The 25,513-nt window shown below is 39.8% G+C and overlaps 1 protein-coding gene across 6 annotated transcripts in view; it reads left to right on the top strand.

The window, feature by feature from the left end:
• Positions 1–25,513, top strand: part of CERS3 (ceramide synthase 3) — a 50,346-nt gene that overhangs the window by 9,555 nt on the left and 15,278 nt on the right. For 4 of the 6 annotated variants that reach the window (XM_069798554.1, XM_069798551.1, XM_069798553.1 and 1 more), the window contains 9 exons: positions 6,980–7,162; positions 8,770–8,887; positions 10,943–11,061; positions 14,829–14,886; positions 15,782–15,832; positions 17,055–17,147; positions 17,349–17,477; positions 19,192–19,298; positions 20,690–20,846. In XM_069798554.1, coding sequence (XP_069654655.1) covers positions 6,981–7,162; positions 8,770–8,887; positions 10,943–11,061; positions 14,829–14,886; positions 15,782–15,832; positions 17,055–17,147; positions 17,349–17,477; positions 19,192–19,298; positions 20,690–20,846 — 1,014 coding nt within the window. In that variant the 5' untranslated portion in view covers position 6,980. Of the gene's footprint in view, positions 1–5,829; positions 6,905–6,979; positions 7,163–8,769; positions 8,888–10,942; positions 11,062–14,828; positions 14,887–15,781; positions 15,833–17,054; positions 17,148–17,348; positions 17,478–19,191; positions 19,299–20,689; positions 20,847–25,513 lie in introns of those variants that run through there. The other 2 variants (XM_069798555.1, XM_069798552.1) reach the window with 2 other exon arrangements.

The raw sequence follows: 25,513 nt of genomic DNA, 5'->3' as shown, positions 1-25,513 counted from the left end.
ATCCTGGCCACTGTGTACCTGTGTGCTGCTCTATTCTTCTCTGCCCTTAACCCTCATCTTAAATAAGTGACCAAGAAGGCTCATAACTCTGGTAAAATCTTCATTATATAACTTAGCATTTTAAGTTAGACTTCAGGTTTTTATTTCAAATAAAAGTTTGGTAAGCTACAAAAAATAATCATCTTTGCATCTTACCCAAATAGTAATAATTTGAAGAAAAGTGTCATACTTTAAAAAGATTTTTCCTTACCTTCTGACAAGTGTTACTAATGAGTTCTTGAAGCAACTGATCGTGTTCCTCTAGGTCTGTTCAAACTTTTTATAATTAAGCATCTATTAAGAACCTGTAGTTTGGATAGGGCTGCTTTCTTTTTTTTTTAAGAACTATTTTTGTACCTCAAAAATATTGCAGATATTTGAGTTATTTCATAGCTCTTTATCCAACTCTGTCAATGTTACGGATTTTTAAAGCTTAAAAGCAGACGTAGTTTGCACTGTAACTGTACAGTGCAAGAACTGTATTCCACTTTCCTCAGCTGCCTGTGATCAGCTAAAGCCATTTTAGCTGCTCAAAAATTACTTTCCTTTAAGGAGAGAGAGCATGGTAACTTCCACCCAGAAAATGAATTGTTTCAAACAGGTCTGGTTCTCTGCTCCCCACCCCCCCAGCCCCCAACAGGGAAAAATATAAAACCCACTTGCCACCTTAATTGAGATTTATTCAAAGTGCTATTTTAGCCTGCTACAATATAGTAACCAAGTTACAAGGTAATGTGATAGTATAGTAAAAGAAGTAGAATACTCTAATTGCCCTATAACTAGGCACTTAAACTGTTTACAGTTGAGATTTGTACAAGCTAGGGAGTAAATCTGAAGTTAAAGGTCTCATAGCAATCTTAATTCAGCTGTTTTATGTGTATAGAGTATTTCAGTGTTTTATCATAAGAACCTCTAAGTCCAACAGCTCTTTTAGTCTGTGCTGCCACTGGTTGTATGTGCAGGCTTGGTAAGATGTCATTCAAGCTGTGGTTCAGGTTGTGCAGAATTTAACTGGAATTGTGTTTTCACGTTTGGACAAACAAGGTGAAAAAAGACAAGATGTAAAGAGGTGGTAGCATCAATCCAATATTCTTCATTCAGTTCTTTCCTCCACAAACCATAATTCAAATGCTTTACATCAATTAGGCACAAAACACTGCTCAATCAAATACAAAAAGCAGTGCCAAGAAGTACAGGAACAAGCAATGTCTGCAACTGGCAGATACCTACAACAAACAACTGATGCCTGAATGAATGGGTTTGTGTGGAAGAAAACAGTGGAGGTCAGGGTTGCTCTTACTGCTTTAGGGACTAATAATTTTTTTAGCATAAAAAATTATCATTGGAGAAGCTAATCTGGTGTCACATCCTGTGATTTCTTAAACTTGCAAGCTGCAAGTATGTCCAGAAGATGTATAAAGCAGCTGTTACACATTTGAAAGGCTGTATGGCACAATATCAACTGTCAACACTTGCATGAATACTAACCATTAATAAGTTAGGGTTTGTACATGTGGGATTTTTTTATTTTATTAAAACTCACTTTTCTGTTGTATTGCCTTTTTTTTTTTTTTTGAAAGGTATCTCTTAAGTAGTTCTGCTATCCTCAGTAGGAAAAAGGTTGCATAACTGTTAGCAACAAAGTGTAGGTCCCATATTTTTTCACCTGTTTCATGGTGGTGATCACAGTTGGGTTTTCTTTAAACAATGTGCTATCTATTTTTAGCAGAACATGAAACTGCTGCTGAAACTTGTGTGTTAACTGTTGCATATATTGCTTAGTCTTAAGCAAAACCACAACCTCTGATATGGTGGATCTGATCTTTATTTACTCTCTTAAACCACTTTGGTTTAATGTTGATGATTAACAGCCTGGAACAGCTTTGCTGTCTCTTTTGATATCTGGGAGACTTGATTTTTCCCAAGAGTCACTGCAGCAGCTTTACTGGTTCTACCAAACGATGAGAGAAATAGAATTATGTTGTTCTTGCTTTTTGCTGATTTCATTCTTTCCCTGCTATGCTTCTGGAGTCACACTGCGTAGACAGTCTAATAAGATGCTTAGAGAAAGTAAGGCTTCTTTCACTTGCATGTTTGTGTTAGTTATCCATTGGGTTTTATAATTTTTTCAGTAAATAAGGATAGGAAATCCTCCTAATACATCCTTCAGACCTGGATATCGTCTTCTCTTAGTTCTGGTTTGGAAATGCAGTTTTTGAAAGCAAGAGCCTTTGTGCAGAGAGCACAGTCAAAGCTTTGGCTCTGTTTCTTTTTATTCATTCCCCAGACTGCAGCAGCCAGAAATTCCACTTCAAAGCAGCTCCTGAATTTGTTTTTTCAAAACGTAGCCACATAGCTTTTGTCAAACCAAAATTTGTCCTTTTTTGCTTAATGGCATTAAAAAAATATGAGATTTTTTTTTAATTTCATGGATAATAATATTTTTAATATCAAGGATCCAAGGAACAGGGCTTTGAAAGAAACTTCACATTGGTACTTCCCAACTTTGTAGGCTTTCCTTTAATTATAAAGGATGCAGTTCCTGAAGTAATCATTCCTGATTTTCCTGTTTTGCACTAGCCCATTTAAAACTAGATGAGGCTACAGAGGAGATCCTTCCTTAGCAAGGAAGTGATTAGATTTCTTTATTTGGAGTATTTAGTTTCCAAGATGCAGGGGAAATTTCAAGTTTTCTAAAATATCTTTATTTTATTGTTAGACTGACTTTTAGGTCCTTCTAACCAAAATGCCTGCCTACCTCACCACTGCTGTTCATAGCCCCTGGGTGGCAGAAGGGACAGCTGAAAGACTTCTTCTACCTGTTTATTAGTCCCTTCCCTGCGAGGACCTGTAGTGGATGCCTTCCCTTTCCCACTCACAGTATGGGTACTTGGAAGAGGCATTCTCAGTGTAAGATTGTATGGGCAAAGGGTTACTGGCCTTCCTAACCTGTTAGGATTTAACAAGCTGCCAAAAATCTTTGGGTTAAAACCAAAACTAAACAGTATAGACGAGTTCATTTAAAGTACATGCAAGTGCTTGAGGTTGGTCTACATGTAATATGCCAGAACAATAGCCCTTGGGGGGGCAAAATCATTTTTCCAGAAAAAGTAGCATGCAAACAATAATGGAGAAATTTTCACTCCTATGGCACTGGCAATGTGCCTTTAACCTGATGCGGTCTGAAAGCACAGTTTGTGCTCTCTGGCCATTCAATCTCTGCCTGGTAAATTTACATAGATGTAGGATTAAGGGTTCTGAGAAGTCGCTCTGCCACAATTGTCCCAGGCAGCTGGCAATCGGAAGGAGGAGAGGTTAGCAAATGGCAGCTATGGTTTTTCTAACAGGCAAAGCTTGCTAGAGACAAATGGCCTGTGTGCTTGCTATCTGTCTCCTTTTCTCCATCCTCTGCCTCTTCTTTCACAATTTACACAGCCATTGTTTAGGGTCAAAAGGATTTCAAGGTAAATAATGTAGAATGAAGAGGTCGAGTCATAATGTGGAGAAAGCTGATAATGAGGATTAGCATTTGGGACAGTGGTTGCTGTAGATGTGGTGAGTAAACCATGGAGCTGGATCAGTTGTATCGGTGGTGCTGTGGGAGCATTGAAAGAACCTTTTTGGCAGAGGGGATGGGATAATAGATGGGTTCATCTTTAAAAGTGTAATTGAGTTCCAATACTAATTTTAGTCAAGGTTTCTAGGAAGTAACAAGTATGTATGTGTGGAGAAGGAGGTGATAAATAAAGCTAGCACTGAGCTATTCCCAGTTAATTTGCCTTGAGTGGTGTTTCCCGAGATTGAGACTTCTGTTGGGTATCAGCTTCCTTTTCATACAGAAAAACATACAAATCATGTGTGGGTTTCATGGAAAGTTTCTCAGCAAGCTGAAAGGACCACAGCTTGCTTGTAGTACAGGAGAAGAGAACCCTGCTTGTATATGATGTATGTGACAAAATAGTATTTATGGAGTTCCTGTATGTTTCAGGATCTCCATGATTTAAAGAGGGATAAAACTACTTAATCACACAGCCACAGCTGTCACCTATTTAAGAGCAAGAGGGCAGAAAGAGAAACTGTAAAAGACAACTGGGTCACTGCAGCCCAGGTGTGTTTGGAAAGACTTCCTCACCTTCTAGGTGCTCCAGGAACCTCATGATGAGAACTGATGATGAAGGGAGATGGGGAAACAGCCCAACTACTTAAACAGCTGCTATTCTGAAGATGGAAATCTCCAAGATTGCCGAGGGAATGGCCTGATTTGCTGCAGTGAAAACATAAGTTGGATGTAGGGTGAACATCCAACTTAAGGGTACTGAAACATAAAAATAGGCTGCAGACAGATGTGGAATCTCATCAACAGTTTTCTAAGAATTACTTGAACAACATTCATCAGGGATGGTCTAATCCCATATGCCAGGCAAGACCTGGTACAAATACAGGGGATTACAGAAGAAAGTTTCAGAGAACCCACCTTTCTATGAGTCTGTTTGGTGTTTGTGAAGAAGGATTTCTACTGAAATCTGTGGACTCTGGATCAGACCCCAAATCCCAGATTTCCCTTAAATTTTAAGATTAAGCATGTGTTTATGAGCTTAGTTTAGTAGAGGTGTATCAACTAGTTTAAGACCTGAAAAGGTAGTCGTATGGTAAAGCACCCATGAGTGGAAGGAAAACATGAATTAGTGAGATCCCAAGAATCCAATACGAAAATATGCACTACTGGGTTTTTCTAGGGTTTAAGTGCTTTGGGTGCATATTCAGTCACAACCTATCTCACCATGATCCAACTGTTAGTGCTCTTTCCACTGTGTTATAATAGACTGGCCTATTTTTATTACAGTTACAATTTGTGATAGTTTGCAATGCACAGTCTAGTTTAAAAATATAGATATATTAGGAAGCAGAACTGTGTAATGAGTCTCTCCCCCTGGTCTTCTAGGGCAGTTTGTCTGCAAGCCTTTCTGTCTGACCTAAAATGTCATGTTTCAAAGCCCCGCTTCATTATCATGGCGCCTGCTAGCTGTAGTTAAGGGTCTGTTAGCAGCCCTGTTATAAATCCCTACTTCCAGGATTTTATAATTCAGCAGTAAAAAATTGCTCTAGGCTGGAACTTGGTATATAAAGTCTCAGTGCAGGAATAATTGTTACTTCTCCCTCCTTTATTTTTGCATTTGGTTATACACACACAATTCATTCAGTAGGTTTTTACTGTCCCCTTTTGGCATTTAAAAAGATTTAATGGCTGGGTTATTAATATTTCAATACTGACTACTGTGCTTGGCCAGTAAATTGATTCACAGTGTCTGTTAACCCAGTTCTGTTTGGTGGATACAAGTCACTGTTTCACAAACCTGCTGCAAGGCTTCAGCTTATGGAAACAGCCCAGCCTAGATCCCAGCGACAGTTCGTTCAGCTGTTGATCAAAGTGGGCTTCAGAGCCAGCCATGTCTGAATCTGGAAAGCCCGTGTGAGTGCATTAAGCATGGTGTCCTGATCCAGCATGGGTGGAAGCTATGTGTGGCTGCAGGCAAAACTAAAGTAGTGTGGCCCCTGCTCAGATATGGAAGAACGTGAAAGGGCCTGAACTACTGTCTGTCCTCAGCGTGATTTGATCTTATCACTTGATCCTTTAGAAATATATTGCGAGATCTTCTGATGGGACGTCTAGCGCTATGAGGAGACTTGGTTGAAATTCTCCCAGCTCAACTGTTTCCTCAGCAAAACTATGGTTCAGTGAAATCAGGGGGGATTGGGTTTGGGGGGGGGGGGGGGGTTGGTTTGCAGGAAACTTTAGTATGGAAAAAGTTATTTAAATTTATTACTCCTAGAAATTATGAAAAAATTACTTGTTTCAGCCTTATGGAAAACATTATAGTAACTTCTATTTTTATTCAATTTTAGAATATTTTCATAGGATATATAACATGTTTGTACTGTAAAGTCCTTACAACTAAATGAGGGATAACAGAAATTTCTAAATATATGATGTAGAATGTAAAGGTTAAAAATGAGACTTACAAGAATGAAATGCATTTTTTTTAGAAGTGCAAATTTTTTTCCTTTAAGAACTGATTTTAGACATTTTGTTCTGATCTAGGATTTAGTCACAGTTAAATCATACAATTTCCTGCAACCCCCCAAAAAAGCTTGCTGTGCACTGTAATTTTTATGCTTGGTTCTGTGCACAGGTGTTTGCAAAATCAGGATCAGGGTGTATATTGCTATTAGCATATTAAGCAGCACTAATTCAATAGCAAAATGTCTTCATTATTACGGAACTGAGTCACCCCCTGGACTTTCTCATTTCTTTTCCGCTCTTCCACCCACTTATATTTAATTTATGAAGGCAGCCTAGGGAAGGTATGTGTATGGGTATGATATATTATAAATGATTATTGTAAAAGATTTGGCTAGGTACTAAGCAGTCTAGTGTGAATGACTGAAATGAGACAGCGAATTATTTCCCCCCTGCAGAGTTCAAAGACCCTGCATTGCTTTAAACCAGCTCAAAATTTAGCTCTGTTACTTTATCTTCTGCTGGATTATAATCCCACCTGCATGCTTTAAATCAAGGGGGTTTCAAATCCCTCTAAATGATCCTGGGCCCCCCCCCCCCTTTTTTTTTTCCTGAGAAAACTGAATCTCCTGGCTAGGTCTGCTGTTGATTTAATCTGGAGACACCTGAGCATCTCTACAGTGCCTGCAGGCTCTCTGTAGAGTGCCTCTGTTGGACCTGCAATACCAGTGCAACCCATGCAGGCCAGGACAGCTCGTTCTTGTGGGACCCAAGGCTCATCTGCTGCTTGTACCTTATCTGTAGGAAACGTCCTGCCAGCTGGGAACCACTGTTCTACACAAGAAGGTTCAATATGTTTTATTTCATGCTGTTTCTTTTTAATAAGTCAGGAATAATTTTTAATTATCTCTATTTGCTTAGCATGGCGCACATATTAAAGACGCTCAACAGCTGGTTCTGGTGGGAGAATATCTGGATGCCTGTCAACGTCACATGGGCACATTTTGTAGACCGTGATGGACTTGTCTTTCCAAAACCACATCAATTATATGCCACAATACCATATGCTTTTATATTGCTGATTATCCGATTCTTCAGTGAAAGGTAAGAAACATAAACGTAATTTTATGCTAATGTTAATCCTCATTAATGCTAAAATTTTTTGAAAAATAAGGTATCTTTAGATCAATGTTCTTATGTTTTTATAAAGGAGGATTAGTTGGTGGTTTGCTAGTAAGATTCTAGTACCGATAATAAGGCAGGTGAAAATTTGGGAAATATTTTCATTATTAGGAACATATGGCTGTGGTCCAATCTAGAAGGAAAATATTTCTATCTAGCTTTTTTAGAATGATATTTGGATAATTCTAATTATCTCCTTTCACTAGAGATATAATTAATGCAAAACCACTTGTGTTTCCTTTTTGCTTTTTCTCCTTTGGTGGAAGGGTAGAGGTATTTCTCCTCCAAACCAAACCTCTCCTTTCTTGGTCCTGCACCAGAACATTTGTGTGAGGCTGATAGATACCAGGTGTCTAGCTATAGCAAAAATAGGCAGACTGGAGGGATCTCAAAGATTCATGTGAACATTTTATGCAGATCTAGTAATGCTGATTCCTTTTTTTTTCTCACTTTGGCACTGAAAGATGGATTGCTTCTGCAGCTGGAATCTTATGGGACAGGCAAGAGATTGGCTCCACAGAAGAAAGCTACAAATATATTAAGATTTGCAGTGCTTTGACTTATTTATTTGTGCCTTTTTTGCTTGACTTTCCTTTTTTTGCTCTAAAGAATGTGATTAGTAGGTTTTTATAATTATTTTGGGATAGAATGAGGAAATTTGGAATGTCGTAAGTTGGACAGACTTAAAACAGAACGAGATAAGATCATTCATGTTAGAGATCAAAAGTAATTTGGATCATATGTTTATAACCATTCACAGTGTCTCCTGAGTAAATGCTTGCCCAACTGCGTCTCACTGCACTGCTATTGGAAATCACTCGTGTGAATAATTAGCCCACACATCTGGCCTGCAGTGAATCTGCCCATGAATGAGGAAAACTGACCACTGCTATGAGTAACCAGGAATCAGTTGCTGATATCAGCAGGAGTGAGGAAGGCTTTTTCAGAAAAGCCTGCCCAAGTAAAGAGCAAAGCATTTGGCGTGCTCTGCAGCAATTTGTATCAGAAAATGGAGGAGAAAGAGAAGCCTTCAGTCTCTGGGGGAGTTGCTGTGTGCCACAAGCTAGAGGCTGCAAGCCGAATCTAGTGTCTTAGGCAGCGGTGGCCCAGTGAAGCAATGTGCTAAGTGACTATCTGTCGCTAGGAGAAAGTATCCCAGCAGCAATCTTCCAGCTCACATGGAGTGAGCATCTGTTCTTGTTTCACTCTCCCATAACTGTTGCTTAATTCCAATATGCCTCTGAAAAACACAAGGACACAAAAATCAGGATCTTCCCTTTAGTTTTATAGCATTTCACAACCACAAACTTGAGTCCTTAGGTCTGCTTTTTTTTGCATAACTGCTAATATGCTATGGTTCTCTCCTTGGGATTAGGTAGAGGGAGATTCCTTTCTTTCTCAGTGCACTGTCATATCCTATGGCTGATTAAGTTGCTTCAGATTAATTTTCTTCATATCCTGGCATGAGAATAGCTAAGGTCTTGTAACTGTGTTGTATTTCTGAAGTTTTTCACGGTATGTCTTTTCAGATATGTTGCTATACCTCTAGCAAAAGCCTTAGGTATAAAGAATGTAAGACGTGTGAAGCCACAGCCTAATCCTGTTTTAGAGAGTTATTTCCGGGAGTGCTCAAAACATCCATCCCAAGTAAGGATTCTCATTCTTTTAAGCTAGTTTTGGTTTTGGAAAATCCCTAGTCTTACTGCTTCAATCAGCTATCAGCAATGACATCATGGGATGAGTTCCAGCTGATTGACAGATGACTTTATTTGGGTTTTTGTTGCTGTTCTGCTGACAAGGGTATATGGCATCCAAAACAGAAAATATGTTTAAGATGTTTAATTTTCTGGCATGCTGTTCTAGGTTAGACTGTTAATAATATTTCCAGTGAAGATCAGTGTTCCATCTTTAACTCATTCTGCCTGGAGAAAACATCAGCTGACATCTGTTGTTGGAAAGTGGTATCATATTTATTGCAAGCAATAATATTGGAACGCTGGCATGGAAGCCTTTTGATCTGTTATATTGCTGCATACTTAATCCTGGCTTATGTGAGAAAGAAAAGCAATCTTTCTATTACCTTGCTGTTTGTTTTTAAAATTGAACAAGAAAAAAACAATAGCCAATGTTTATCATCTCAAAAAATGAGGCAACTTGATTGTTGATGGGAAACAGGTACCGTGCTGTGAATGCAGCCTCAGAAAGTTCACTTGCCTAAGTAGTTACCAAACAATTGCAGTGTTCCTACACTGTTTTTGAAAAGAAATATGTTCTTTCTAGTAATGAGGGGTATTGATAATTATTAATATGTGGAACTTTGCTTTCTACCCCTAACTCTGCTATTCTCTTACTGTGTCTTTTGCCTGATATCATCAGGAATAGATGTATTCGTTTTCACATGTGAGCGCTTCTCTACCTGGGCAAGCATCCCGATCTCTCAGTTTCATAACTTCCTTCTGCACAAGTACAGTTTGACAATTAATCTCTGAAAGGAAGCACAGCATTTTTATACTCATTGGTACATGGGAAAGACTCAGGCTGCCTCCTTTAGGTGTCCAGTTTGGGGACCGGTGTGCCTGAGAAAACATGCAGAGGTCTGGCTGGTGATTGAGGGCATCTAGGCTCCATTGTCTGTCAAAACAAAGTCATTATTCCTGCATGGCAATTAAAGAGCTCTCCAGCCAGGAGGATGAGCGGAACGCAGGCTGTTTGCACTAATGCCCTCCCTGGCAGCTGAGGTGCCTTTGCTCACATACCAGAGCTTTCTCTGAGGGTGGCAGACAAAGTGAACTGGACTTAGCATGGTAGAGACAGTGCTGCTGCCACCTACTATTTGCATACTAGCCTTGCAGGGAAAGAACTTCCCCAGGGATGAGTCAAACACTACCTCTGCTCCTGCAGCAGCCCCAGGGGAGGTCAGCCCACACCTTTGCACCTTGGGATGGTGGAGAGGGAGGAAGTCTACAGGCTGCTGCACAAGGGGCACTGGGCACCCAGAAATGCAAGTGTCGCGCTGCCCTGTGCTTAGCACACGCTAGCATGGCTGCATGGCAGAGCCGCTTCACCTTCAGAACACACACAAAGCAGAGACACCTGGTTGCTGTACTTGAATGGCTAGAGGCATTTCCAGGCAATGCTCTAGTCGTAATTTATTTCTAGGTGTCAAAAGGCAGTCTGGATTTTGCTCAGTAAGATTAACTGACTTGCCCTGTACTACAGAAGTACATTGGATTTGAGAAGAGAGCTCATGTCACCTTAATTCTAGGCCTGCATCTCACCTGTGAGACTCATTTAAATATAATCTAATAATTAATTATAATTAGGTAAAATATTAGATACAATGTCCATGTGTGTTGATACATGGCACTTCCCCCTCCAGCCCAACCTCTTGCTTAGCCGTAGAAGTTGCATCTTTGAAACTATCAGAAGCCACCAGAAAGACAATAGCACAGTTTGGGGATCTGTACATTTTATACCTGCTTTATTTATATAAATTAGTGTATGGAAAATCTAGGGTTTCTGTGAGCATCACTCAAAAATCAAACCAGGAAGCCTGCAAGGTAAACCCCTATAGATAGTTAATATTAGTAATGTTTTTAAATTAAGACCTTGCAACAGTGGAAAGCTGATCTGTGAACTACAAAATAAATGAAAATGACACTGGAGTGCACCTTGTTGCTAACACTATTCCATTTTTTGCAGTCAGAGATTCAAGGCCTTGCCAAAAAGTGCAACTGTACTGTCCATTTGGTGGAAAAGTGGTTTAGGAGACGGCGAAACCTTGAGATCCCAACAGTGCTTCGGAAATTCCAGGAAGCTTTGTAAGAAAAGACAATGCTTTTGATGATTATTATTGGGGTTTACTCTTCTGAAAAAAATGATGGGGGCCCTCAAGTGCCTTTTAAGGGGGACTCATTTCCAGAAAGCTGAGTCCGTCTGGTGAGGGTTTTGGTTTGTGCATACACAAACAAATTGAAAGGATCTAGTAGCATTTCTCCAAATGGTGTGACTTTAAAAGATTAGGTTAACAGTTTCTCTGGAAAAAAACCCGTAAAAATATTCTACAGTTTTCTTCATTGTGTAATAATGGACTTATTTGTAGGCTCCTGCTACACAGTGCTTAATGAAAACATGCAGAGAATAGGAAAATATTTTTCAGTCTGCCAGTAATCATAGGTGAACAAAAATGCTTACTCACTCTTGTTTATGTATGTACCCATGCTGTCATTTTGGGATGCTATTATGTGTACAGAAATCAGTTCAAGAGCAGGAGTCATGGCACCCTAACTAAATGATAGGTGTCACAGCTTTGAACATGGAGTACTGTGCAAAACATGAGCTCAAATACGCTGATGAAAGTGGGCCATTGAGCAATTTTGAGTGTTAATAATGAATATGTAAAAAGTTTCAAAACCTCCTGCATATGATTGAAAACTGGGAAAGTGTTCAAGAGTCTGATTTTTCACAAATGTGTGAGAACTTCCCCGTACCTCAACGTTTTACTATTTAACTATTCCAGTGTTACCCAAAATCTTACACAAATTGCAAATTCCCAAATGGGCATGGCTTTACTTACATAGCTCATCCCTTTTGGATACTGAAATTAACCGTACCAGTGTAAAACACTTTCCTAATGTCCTGCATATTTGGATGTTGACTAGCATAATTCCATTGGCAAAAATTCACTTTTATAGTATTTAACCTCTTAGTGTAGATTAGCTTAAGGAACGAGGGTTAAAAGTACAGCTACGAAGCTCAAAGTTGAGTACTTTAGCAAGGTTATTGTCAGTGTGAATCAGTATGATAATGATTTGATGATGTTCTCTGTTGGGCATAAATCCACTTGATAGACATAGATGTGTCTCTCTGAAGCCTGAGTTGAGTAAATTCTCCTGGCAAACTGACATCCATGGTTTATTTCTGCCACTGTGTTGTGCATCAGTTAACTTTGTTTTACAAGTGACAGTAAGATTTCCTGCTATTGATAAAAGACCTGCATGCCATGGATGCATGTCTCTAGTAATACACAGCCAAAGACTGAAATTAAAACTTGCTTGGCAGCTTGAGTGAAAATGAAGCAAACAGGTTTCTCTTGTGTAATTTTGTGAACCTTGCTCTGCTCTTTGTCAGTGAATTTAATTGGATATAATTCTCAAGGCAACAAATGAGGAACAGACTTATTCCACGCTAGTAGTCGGTGTTATGAGTATAATGAAATTTTTGAAAGCCTGCAATCTCCAGGATCATTTTTCTGAATCACAAGGAAAATCTGATGAGCCGGATCTAAACCATACTTAAGCTATTAGTGCTCCCAGTTAAGCAACACTGGGGTTTGGAAAGCCCTTTGCATGAAACCTTCCCTGCCTTACAAGACTTACCAGCCTTTAACTTCATCTACTAAATTCTTTTTTGTTAGACTCAGTTCAAGAGAAAAGATTCCTGAAGTTAAATCAGAAAATCCTTTTGCATAGCTGTTGTTCAGTGCTTTCCCTGGTGGCCAGGTTCAGAGCTTAAAAGGCACTTGGGTAAAATTCGGTGAATTTGGATGGGGTTTACTTCAGGTTTTGTTCACCAAATTCATAAAGAAGCTTGGCTAAATGCAAAATGAGGTAGTTCGCTGGCAGTCTTGCACGTATAATGAGTTCATCTGAAGCACTGACTGTTTATTGCCAAGTGCATTCAATATATATTTTTAGGGCTGGGCTAATGGCACAGTCTTGTTAGGGGCTCTGTGCTTTGGATCTGATTCAGAAAACCGCTTACATTTTATAATCAACACAGAATCAGTCCCACTATATCCACTGGACTACTCACACCTCCCTTGCTTGAAACAGGCTTGAGGGCAGAATCAACCCCTGTGTAAAGTCTGTCCCATGTCACAGTGTTTTTCCTACCATCTTTTTGTTAACTCTGAGCCAGGTACTACTTGTGGGTTCCATTCTCCCCTTCCATTTGCTCTCCTAATTTCCACCATGTACCTTTGAATTTTTCTGTCTGCGCAGTGGGTGTTCTGAAGTGTTATTTTTATATCACCTGAGGAAAGGTGCTTTAAAGTTGAAAAGCAAAATGATTGTTTATTACCAGTGTATCAAGTGGCAATTTTATAATTGTTTTCTTGACTTCTTCCACAGGCGTGAGACACATTATCTTGTCTAGCCTCCACCATTCCATGTCTTCATCTTTTGTTTGTTTGTTTTTCTTGTAAAATGCTGGCTCAGTCTTTGAACATCTCATTCTTTCACCTGGGATATCAGCCTCCAGGTAATGTAGGGCTCAGAAAGGAGGAGCTGCTTTTACCAGACAGGTTCTCATCATCTTCTCTCGTACGGCACTTCATTAATGTTTGCCAAAGACCACAATTTCATTTTTATACATCTCTCAATCCATTAGTACAGTGTTCTTCTTGAGGCGCTCTCTCCTCCTTTTTAGCAAATTCAGGTTTTCTGGGAGGCTGTTTGCTACTCTCCTCTGGGATACCTCTTGTTCTAAAAAATGTTCTCACCAGGTTTGGGGCCATGTGCCTGTCCCTGTGATTGTGACCTTTTTTAGCATGTGAAGTCCCGCAGTGTTTTCCTACTGATCTTGAAGAGCTGCTCTGGGAAAGGTCAGGCTTGTTGCTGCCAAGGGGAAGAGCAGAAAGGAAGTTTTCCATCACCTGTAGAGGTGGGAGTGGGAATGCTCTGGCTCTGAGTCTCCAGCCGCACCCAGTCCCAGGAACGATACCTCCCACACAGGTTCCAGTCATTACAACACTGATTGCCGGCTCCACATCACAGCATCCTGCTCTTACATATATGACCAACAACATAGTTTGCTAAGATACACAAGAACTTTTTTCCTTTTGCTGACTTAGCAGATTGGTAGTGAAAACCTGAAAATTTTACCTGCCTTGATGGATATCCATTTAAGCCACAAAAAGCTTACATCAGGCTAAATGCTGGCAAACCTAGTCAAAGATTGAGGTTTATAGTTAATTCAGACCTCTATAGTAAGACATAAACTAATCCAGTAGTTGTTCTAAAGTTCCATAGGGCTCCCTTGTTTTCAATAATCAGTGTTGAGAGATGAAAAGAAATTAACCCAGCAATTGAAACAAGTCACTGTTGGTACTCACAGCATTGACAGTGTTTGATCGCATTGGAAGGTATGTGCCACATGGCTGAAAGACCTTCTGGAGTCAGGGAGCTGTGAGATGTTCTTAGTCCAGTGTGAATATTCTAGAGGGATTGATGTAGCGGGAAAGGTTGGTGTTATCAAACATTAATTTTTAGGGAATTTATTACATTTGCTGTGACCATTCTCTTGATCAGCTCATACCTGGCCAGAAAATTACTGCTATAATCACGATCAAGATATCTGTGTTTGTGGTAATGTACAATAATTTACTACTTTAAGCTTGGACTAATTGCTAAGTATTTAAATATTAATAATTCAGATATAGTTAATATGTGACAACCCTTAATGTAGCGTATGAACACATGTTTACATGAAGACTGTGATATACAATGATTTGCAGTAATTCTGCCTCTGGACAATATCTATAAAAAATATAATGCTTTGTTCTTATTTTTTCATTTTAATTTTACAGCTGGCGATTTTCATTCTATCTTACATCCTCCATTGCTGGATTTATATTTCTGTATGATGTAAGTTAATTTTTCGAAGGATTGATATTCTTATATTTTTAACAAAATAAGGACTGGTTTCTAGATCTTCTTGAAGCCCATTGAAAGCCTCACTAGTTTCAGTGGCTCTTTGGGTTCAGATCTTTGTGTGTAATCTAGATGATAGGCTGCAATATGCACTGAGGTTTTACATAATTTTTAAATTATCTTTTGAATTTCTATGACAAAATAATTTATGACTAATCAGTATTTTTAAGGCAAGTTTTAAGAAGTCACACAAATGGTTTTACAACATGCCTTGTTAACACCTACAAATGCATCACATGGCTATGCTTTTCTCAAAGGAGGCCATAAACCTTTTCTGGCAGCACTTTTGGGGGTCACAACAATGGTGTATTTCAGGGCTATTTATTGAGGTGTTGCTCCTGAGTCAGAAGTTGGGAATAACAGAGAGTGCTGCTTGTTACTATGTGAGCACTGCCTGGGGTATCATTAATGCTTCTCCTGAGCAGCAGAACAGTTCTCAGTGTGTATATGTTCTTCTGGCTCTTCTCCCCAAACACTGTTTATCATTATGAACCATTGGTGTGTGTGGCTGGTAAACACAGCAAAATCTAATCACTGTGGCAACATATCTTGAGTAATTGCAGTAATAAAACACACACCCGCTGCTTTGGATGATGAAATGATGACCTGGAATGAATGTTTCAGGTGTCCTGAGAAAGAAGCCAAAAAGCTGGGACCAATAAAATAAATCTGACATGTAAGATCCCTTTAGAAATTGGTGGAGAACAGTTATCAAGACTATAGGTTCTTGGCCAGCTGCACTAGAGAAATTTTAAGTATTGAAGATTTTGAGTTAAGATGACTTGTTGTTGCTCAGCTGATCAGCCTCTGAATCATCTGTCTTCCCCAGAAACCTTGGTTTTATGACATATGGCAGACGTGGGTTGGCTATCCATTTCAGGTGAGCTTTTTGGCATTGGGCTGTTGGCCTCAAGGCATTCCAGGTACTTCCCTGTTGAAAGGGGTAATCCACAGAAGCGCTTCCCAGTGGGCACCACCTAGAGAGGTGCGGCACCAAAGCTGTTTGCCCTTCTTCGGTACCTCCTGCTGACTGTTGCAGGACTTATCTGTGATCTGCTTGTGCTGCAACTCAGCCCTCCAGCCAGACCACTGTTATTTCCACTCACCCCAGGTTCCCAGTTGTGCACAGTAGATGCTGTCTGTGTTACAGGGTTCAGTGCAGAACCCCTAAGCTTGCACCAGGCCTCACTATGCTTCAAGGCACTGCAGAATAGCATTATGCAGAGGGTTATGCTGAGCAGCCCCGGTGCTGTGTGCCTGCTAGGCCCTATTGCTCAGTAGGGCAGGTGGAGGGAGTGCTGCAGTGATTTGGTTTGGCATAATGTGAGTCCCTGCTCTCTGGATCTCTGCTCAATACTCTGGTTGTTCCCAAGGGTCCCAAGGCTCTTGTTTCTTCTTAAAATATTTTACTAACAGTCCCATAACAGAAGACTCCAAGCAAACTGCCTTCTTGCCCACCTGCCAGAGGTTCTTATGTGCCCCTCCCTCGTATTTTTATAAATCTGTGGCCCATCACACTGCTTTTATTCCTGTCCTAGTCAGGGGCCAAGAGTAAAAAGAATCCTGCCTCCCAGCTGAGTTTTCCCAGCTTCTCTTACTCATGGGACCTGATAACCAAGCCTACTTCCTGCCACCTGGGAAGCGTACTGAACCGAGGGAGCAGCCAAGCTCAGCATCTAGCCCTAAGCAGATGCATAGGATTTTAGCATAAATAGCTGGTGCTTTAGTCATGGGATGTGTGAATGTTTAAAATGTTAATTGTTCACCAAAATGGAGGGCTTCGTTTATTTGCAGTTGTTTGTAATTAAATGCAGAAGCACTCTGCGTGTAGTTCTCTGACAAAAACATAGGAAAAAGCATGCTAAAATTCAGAGGTGGGGGAGGAACTGCGGAAACTGAGAGTTAGGTCTGAGTAAAGGTTGAAATATTTGGCTTCCAGAACATCCTTCTTAATGAAGCCCAGAACAGGGATTTAGTTTAGTTTAATTTTTTAAGCAAGACTCAGCAGAGGAGCAAAAGTGAGGAAAGGAAAAAAGAAGTAATTTCACTTGGCATTCACTTTTTGCTGTTCTCCAAGTTAACTGTGGTTTTCTTTGTTACAGACTCTGCTGCCATCCCAATATTGGTACTACATGGCTGAGATTAGTTTTTACTGGTCTCTCTTATTTACACTTGGGATTGACAACAAAAGGAAGGCAAGTGGTCGTCATGTTTGTTTGTAGTTAGAACCTCCGTTTCTGCGAGGGAGGGGGAAAAGTGTTTCTAAGGGAAAGCACTGTCCTGATACTGGATTTGGTGCAGCCACATGAGGGCAGCATTAGTCTATCCCTGGCACACCTGCACGCATCCGTGCTCTCCTGTATTTGCTCGGTTCTACCTTTTTTTCTTCTTCACAGGATTTTCTGGCTCATGTCGTTCATCACTTGGCAGCCATTGGGTTGATGAGTGGCTCTTGGTGTGGCAATTACGTGCGTCTTGGAACACTGGTGATGTTTGTGCACGATACTGCAGATTTCTGGCTCGAGGTAACCTTGCCCTCCGTCTTTTTGGGGGCAGGGAATGGGGTGTTGGTTGGCGGGGGTTTTTTTGGTTGTTGCCCAGGTTATGTTCAGTGACATTTTAATCTTTTTGCCACAAGTTTCATACAATCCCTTCCTATCCCCACAGAGACACGGCTTCACAGAGTCAAAAATTGTAAGATTAAAAAGAGCTTCTAGATAACTTAAGCTGATACTCTGTTACAGAATCAATCATGAGAAAAGAGCAGAAGAGAAGTTCTTCAGTACAGAACAGGGACTGGAAATACAGCTGCCTCCCTGGATTATTCTTGTTTCACTGTTAAAATTAGACCAAGTTGGCTAGCCTGTGAACAGCTTGTCATGATACCAATTCTCAAGCAAATTTAGCAGCCAAAATTTTGGCTACTTCTCCAGACTGGCTTAATTTTGTCAGCATTCACACCCCTGTGTTGACCTAAGGAGTACACCCACATTATACACTTCTGGCTGGAGACATTCAAGCTGTCCCTAACAAGATATCACAGGTATCTACCGGCAGAAGAAAAGTTTCTTCCCCTGGACTGAAGAGGAAGTCCCTTCCCTGAACTAAATATCAATGTTTAGAAATGTTTAAGATTAAGAAGTGTCCTATTCTGCACACAGCACTGTGGTCATAGAGACTTGCTGCTGGGTTTCTTGGAAGACAAATGTACACTGTGTGTCCCTCAGTGGAGTTATGCTGGTTTTATAACACCAAGACTGAGAGCATAATTTCATCACCTCTTTTGGTGGCAGTGCCAGTGTAAGTAGCCCTTGTAGGCTGTTGTCTGTCACTGTTCACTTCTGCTCCTGACACTTTAACCATTGTATTGGAACAACTAATTGTGGGGTCATGCAGTTGGGATTGGTCCAGATTAAATGCATACATACAGGTTTTTGCTGGGTTACTTCTGATTCTGAACTGCTTTGCGGTCCAATTAACTGTGTGGCCTTATAAACAGTTGAACTGACAACTGGTAGGACAGCACTTGGATGGAAACTGAAGTTGGGTACCAGAATAACTTAATTCAGCCCTGCCACTCAGAAGTTCATCAAACTGCTGTTTAAAACTTAGGCTTGGCACCTGAAGCTTTGTTCACACTTGAGAACAGCTGTTTCATTCAACAGTGCCCAGGGTGATTCCTAAACGAAGCGTGGAGAGTTGTACAGTTCAGCTAGGGGAGGAGAAGTAATTATAATCTTTATTAGTGGGATCAAGACCAACTCCAGCTCTCAAAAAGGAGAAAACAGAAGCTGAATTAGGCACAGAGAAGGGTCAGTAACATGCATGCACCAGAATGCCTGTGTATAAGGGGTCACTGCTGTTCCTGAGCATGCAGATGTGGCCAGCAGCTTCTCTTTGATTTCAACCCGTTTTGAATCTGGTACAGGAATGAGGGATTACCTCTGTTTTCAAAAGCACTTTGTGTTTTCATGACACTTTTATATTCTGATTGGAGAGCTGTTCTTTAGGCCTTTGATACAGAGTACTTTCCTTTAAGATGAAAGGAGAAATATAAACAAAGAATCTGTTTTGATGCTGCTTTATTAGGTATCAGTAAAATGATTGCTTTACATGTCAAACAGGGAGGAAATTTTCTTCCTGCTTAGGTGGAAGATAAGTCCTTGTTTATGGAAAAGCAGAAAGGAACTTATTTCAGAGAATACTGGTAATATGTTTGATGGGTTTTGTTCAATGCAGGCAGCCAAAATGTTTAATTACGCTCGCTGGGAGAAAACCTGCAATATGCTCTTTATCATCTTTTCTATCGCATTCTTCATCACAAGAATCATCCTGTTCCCCTTCTGGTAAGCAATATTTAATGTAGTCACAGGCTTTTATTTCATTCCCATTTCCACTGAGAGATTAGTATTGGTTGTGATGGGAAAGGGAAAGAAATGGATTGTACTTTAAAGAGCAGAAGCAGAACTTTCATTATAGTTGGCTACTGAAGGCCAGTGAGAAGAGTTGACAAAAACTGTCATTTTCTTTAAAGATTTAATTTAAGTAAAAGTAGTTTTAAAATGAGCCTCTTGAAAATATGCTAACCTAAATAATTTATTTAACTTATTTTCATAAATTGTAGTTAAATGCTATGAGCTCCTGCATTTTCAAGGGGATTGAATTACTTAACTAGGAGAAATCATTTCCCCTTTCATTCCATCCCTCCTGCTGTAGCTGCAAAGTCAGAGTACAGTGTAATTCCTATATGATCGTAGTTAATTTTTTGTAGAGTCACCTTTCTGCTACCTAGTTCTTTGGTAATGCCTCACCTCACTCACGTGAGGACCATTCAGAAAAGTTAAGGTGAACCAATTAATTTATGAAGTCAACACAAATAAATCATAACTTGCTAAATACTCGCATGACTTTGGAGTGCTATGATTTAATCTACTTTGGAGTATTCACACGGGTGCTTAGTGTGCTTAATGCTTAACACGTTTAGCTTTTAAAAAGTGTTTAATGTGTTTCACATTCACATTTCGTTGACTTGCTCTAGTTTGCCTTCATACCCCTCCCTGCATGTGGACAAACCCTGAGAGACTCAAGCTGGTTAAATTAATAGTTCTGAACATTGATCAACGCAAGGTTTTAATTTCCTGTAGTATTTTCTTTCAGAAATGCTGATGTCTTTTACTTTATTGTTGTTTTTTTATTAACTATACAAGTGATCTCCAATCATTTTACTTCACTGAGTTTCAAGTTCTTGAGTTTGGAAGCAAAACATGATGAGATTAAAGAGACTCAAAAAGCCTCAAATAATATAGAAGTTGTGAATTCTAAAGATGGATGAAACGTGTTAGTTAACAAAAAGCCCTTTTGCAAAGCCTGTAGGATTTTCCGTGGAGTGTGGATTTCAGATTAGAAATAATTTGCATTTAAAAAAATGGCATAGACAAGCTCTGAGTTGCATAGTATCTAGATCACACAGAGCTCAAGATTTTAAAAAATGGGATTTTTTTTCTAACCTTATTTAGAATACTTTCATGCAAGACTCAAATTTCTCATCTTCTGAAGTCTATATTTCAATAGAGATGCATAATCTAGTCAAGACAGGGATTGGTAATTAATGTCATCTTTGCAGAGCTTTTTAATATTTTGTGGAAATAATTAATTAGTTCAGAGTGTGAAATCAGAAATAGTTGTAAATAGCATAAAGAAGAAATCTCGTACCATAACAGTGTCCTTTATTTTTTAGGATACTTCGTGCCACATTGTATCAGCCTACGTACTACTCCACAACTCCTGTCATAGCATATTTTTTATTCAATGGACAGCTATTGATCCTTCAAGGCTTGCATTTATATTGGGGTTACTTAATTTTCAAGATTTTGAGAAGGTTCATTTTCTTAAAGGTAAGCAATTTTGCTTCTGCAGAAAGATATGTGAAGTATCAAACAGATGCTAATACCTCCAATATATTTACTCAATTTCTTACTTTTTTCCTGAACTTTCAAGTCAGCATTTTTGATAGGGATCTACAAAGTATAGAAATGTTCAAATGTGCTTTCTACTTCTCGTTGTCACACCTAAGGTCATAGATCAGAATATCAGAACTTCAGCTAGAACGCTTTTTTGTCTGTGTCTGATGTTTTGCTCTGCTAGTAAATGAGAAATGAGCTCTTCCAAAAACTGAAGCCCTAAGATGGTGCAGAACTCTTTAGAAATTCCTGTGTTCCAGGTGAAAGCAATCTTTTCTCACTGGACTCTGTAGGAACATTGCAAAAAAGGAGAGGAGAGGTGAGTGATGAGATCTTTCAATACTGCAGAAAACTTGTAGTCAAAGTTCTTCAGGTTTGTGTAAATCTGAGGTCAGCCTAACCTGAACACTCGTTTTGGATTAAGAAAACCATGTGAAGCTGATCTGGTATTATATTATGACATGGTGAAATACTGTCATATTCGACTGGAGTAGAGAAACAGTGCAAGTCTGGTGCTGCCATAATCTGCTTTTACCTTGTAGAGAAAACTCATGTGGGAAAAAGCTATAAAGAAAACTTTGCTGCCATTTAGGTCTTGTTTGATTGCCTGACGTAGTAACATTTTCACAAAGTCTCTTGTCATGAAGTATGCTGCATGATGCCATGTAGATAAAACATTCAGCAAAAAGCATTTAGAAGAGGACTTTGGAGAATGTCTCTTAAGATTTGGCATAAGCATAGACAGGTATATTTTGCTGGTTAAGGTGAAATTAAAGTGCTGTTGGAAAAGGGTATTTCTTTTAAGGGTCAAGGTGCAAAAACTTAATTGAGCTGACTTTGTCCTTTTATCTGAGGCAGTTAATGCTGTGATCCTTTCTACCTGTGTTTAATTGTTGTATGACTGATAACAGAAACCATCCTATAATTATTGGATTATTGGATTCCTTCAAATCTTATGCAAATAGACAGCTGTATATCATAGGAAGACCCAATGTCTTCCCTAGAAGAAAACTGCAGTTACAAACTCAACCCTTGTATAGATAGCAAACAGCTGTACATAAGGGACAAATCTGTGGAAGAAATGGCTTGCGTTGTTCTGCTTCGAAAACATGCTTCTATGTTCCCTTAAACACTGAAAAGCTTGTATTTCTTGCATGCCACTTACCTCTGTTAGATTAATTACAAAATTTTTTCTGGCCTGGCTTATTGAGTGTTGAAGTGTTTTACTTCTTGTTTTCTTTTTTTAATTTGGCTGGTCTCTGCTGTTCTGACACAACTCTTCTGGTAAAATCAAGAGGGACATCCCTCTGCCTTGCAGCTGAGGAAGAGAAAGGCTTTGGCACAGTTCTCCATCGGCATTGGTTGAGGTTATGAGAGTACAATGCAAGCAGGTCTTCAGATACAGTGGTGAAGAGGACATTGCTAGGCCAGCTATGTAAGGCCATTCTGCCTTGCCTGCTTATATGCCTTTGTAAGTGGCAGAAATGTTTTATTCTGAGATAAGAGCTTTTTTTGTATTAGTCATTGCTAAAAAATGGGAAAGCATCAAGCCTGCATCCCTACCATGGATTTTTGATTCCTTATACAGCTCTCTGAGAAGACGGTTTCCAAATAACATTTTTACAGTGGTAGCAGCAGCAGCAGCCCTAGCCCTTTTCAGTCTGTATGACTTCAGCTGGCTTGCATGTGCAGCCTGTTTTCCATAGCAGTGGCAAACTTGGCTGTGAAAGCAGCCAGTGCCTCCAAAGCTGTAAAGGCAACGTTGAAAAGAATGGTGTTTGCAAAGCAGCATTTTTATACCAAAATATTTGTTATAGGCATACTCCACACAAAGAGCCGTTGCTATTTTAGTGAAATACCAGTAAACCATCATCCTTGTATTAGAAGGGTTTTGTTTCTTTGCCCAAGACTTTTAAGTTTTCATTCAGAAAACAGGCAATTTTTGACATTTTTCTTGAAGCAACAGTTAGCTACTTCAGATGGAAAAATGAAGTCATGATGTAACTGGGAATAGGGACTGATGTTGTTGTTTAACTGTAGGAAGCTCTGAGCATAGCAAGGGTGTAAGGAATTTTTTCAGTGCCTTCTGTGCCTTGAGCCACCCTGGGTTGTTGGGTCACCAGTGAAAACCACTATAATGCAGCACTCAACAGCTCCTAGCATCTGTCCAGGTGCAGGTGTCTCCCCTGATCGTATCCTTCTGGACCATGTCATCGCACTGTCTAAAAATCAATGGGCTTGAATGTATTTATTCTCAGTGGGAAGTGCTGTTGTCCCTTGTCAAAGGACAGGTTAAAGGACTTGTCTGGGTCAGATGTGAAAGGTGGGACTCAGTGGGGAATGTAAACAGGAGGGCCCAAGTCTCCAGGATGTCACATACCCACTGAGTCCCCTTTGCTCTTATTCAAAGGGTCACACAGAGCTGTGTCACATCTTGTGATGATGTGAGAGCTGTGGATCTCGATTCAATACTCTTATCTTCAGACTGTGGCAGAAGGCTTTGTTCAAGGCAGGAATTAATACAGAAATTACATCGAGTACTGCAGCCTCGTTTGTTGGTAGCTTCTTCTGTGCTTTACTCTTGCCCCTCAGGAAGAGATGGCTTTTGTCTGAGACTGGCTGGTCAGAAGCTCTTAATCTCAGATGTCACTTCACCTCTGCACTAATAAAGGGGACAGTTATCCTCAGTCCCCTGGGATAACTGCTCAGCCGACTGACTTGCTTCAGCAAAAAAGAACTTGGACTAAAAATCTTGCAATTTCCCTCCTTCCAAATACTGCAGCCAGAGAGGATAAAAGTGAGGAAAAAGGAAAGAAGGGAGGAGATGATTTTGCTCTGTCCCTCTGTGTCCTATTTTCTCAGGCATGGGAGTCTCTGGCACTGGAGCTGGTGGCACGGAGCAGCACTGGTCTCCAGGCTCACAGGACTTGTGCCACCCTGGCCCTGGCCCAGACCTCCAGAAATGCCCTATCAAGGGGAGTTCTGCATCGACAAGCTAAGCTGTACTCAGCTACTTTGCATTAAGAAGCTTTTTTTTTTTTCCTATCAGTGTAAACTTGAGGGGACAGGAGCATTACATTTTTCAAATCAAAGATTGCTCTTACTTCTGGAAAATACAAAAATGCCCAAAAAGGAACCCAAATGTCCTTTCTCATGAGACATTTTGTGACCCTGTATATGAGTAAGGCATATGCATGTAAGAAAAGCCCTTCAAGGTCAGACCTGTAGCCATGTATCTTAGATCAGCTCTGCTGCGAGAGGAAGAAGGACATTCTTCAGTGTAATTTCTTTTCAAGTTAGGTCAGGCAATTGCAACGTTAGCTGCTGGCTGCCATCTTGATGTCCAAGGTCTTTTGTTGCTAGGAAACTCCGTGTGTTTCTGTAATACTGTTCAATTACATGGTTAAATTACCCACTTGTATCAAGTTTCAAGCACCACTGAAACATGTCTAGTCATCATGTCTGCACATATGAGAATATTTTAGGAAAATTGAAAAAACATATAGAGAAGTATGTACATACGCACTGATTTAAAATATCTCGCCAGGAAAATCCCATGGAGATTAAACATTTTATTTCCAAGGTCAGAAAAAGGGAGCGAATGACAGCAGCTTATAGCCACATTATTATGGCAAATTAAGATGTAAAATATATGTTAAAACCATTACACACTGAGTTAAGGTTTTGAGACTACATTGCTTTAAACCTTGAAAAATATGTGTAAGTTGTAGGAAATGGGCATGATGTCCACATGACTCAGATACTTCAGGGCTGATGCAAAGTCCATCAATGGCAGAGGGTAATGGCAGGTTTTTAATGGACTGTCATGTGACTAGGAATATGTTTTCTTTCTCTTTTACTTGTTTTGTCATCGTCAGACTGCCTTCAACTAAGGCAAAGAGCTTCTTACTAGTGGTCACTATTATTTAAGAGTCATCAGCTGCAGTTTTATTTGATTCACCATGGTTCTTTCCTCTTTCTGAAGCAAAAAAGACCCTGCAACGCTATAGAGCAGGCTTTTGGACTTGTCACTCTTTAAAAAAATTAGCCAGTGCCACCCATGTATCTTCAATGTTCCTTTGGTATTTTGTACTCAGTAAGCAGGCTTTTTAAAGAATTTGGTTGGGTGTATCCTTGTCCATGGTTTGTTCATTCCTTATTTGGTCCAAATTCTTAAGGGAACAGTGAGAGTTACTGTTCAGAGAATGACTAATGACAGAGTAGGGGTAGCTGAAAACAGTAAGAAAATACTATTTTGGGGTTGAAATGAGAGCTGTGAAATACTTGTTATGATACTTCTGCTGTTTCCAGCAATCGTTCTCCTACTTCAGCGTTTTGCTCTGTCAGAGGATTGCTCTTGTACTGAGAAATCTCTGCCAGTTTGAGTTAACTTTCTTTCCTTCATTCTTTCTCATATACTGATAGTGGGATGCCATTAGAGTCCTTGCCATGAAAAGTGGTTAGCCATATAAAGACTCCTTAAATCAGTTACTCCCTTTTCTGTATCGAAAGAAGACATACTACTAAAACTGTATCCCTGAAAGTGTGCCCATGTACTAGAATACTTGATGCGTTTTAGTATTAATATGTAGGCAAGGCCT

Source organism: Haliaeetus albicilla, chromosome 12 (genome assembly GCF_947461875.1).
Source record: "Haliaeetus albicilla chromosome 12, bHalAlb1.1, whole genome shotgun sequence".
NCBI lineage: Eukaryota > Metazoa > Chordata > Aves > Accipitriformes > Accipitridae > Haliaeetus > Haliaeetus albicilla.
Note: the sequence above shows the minus strand (reverse complement) of the source record. Positions and strands in the feature narration are given on the sequence as shown.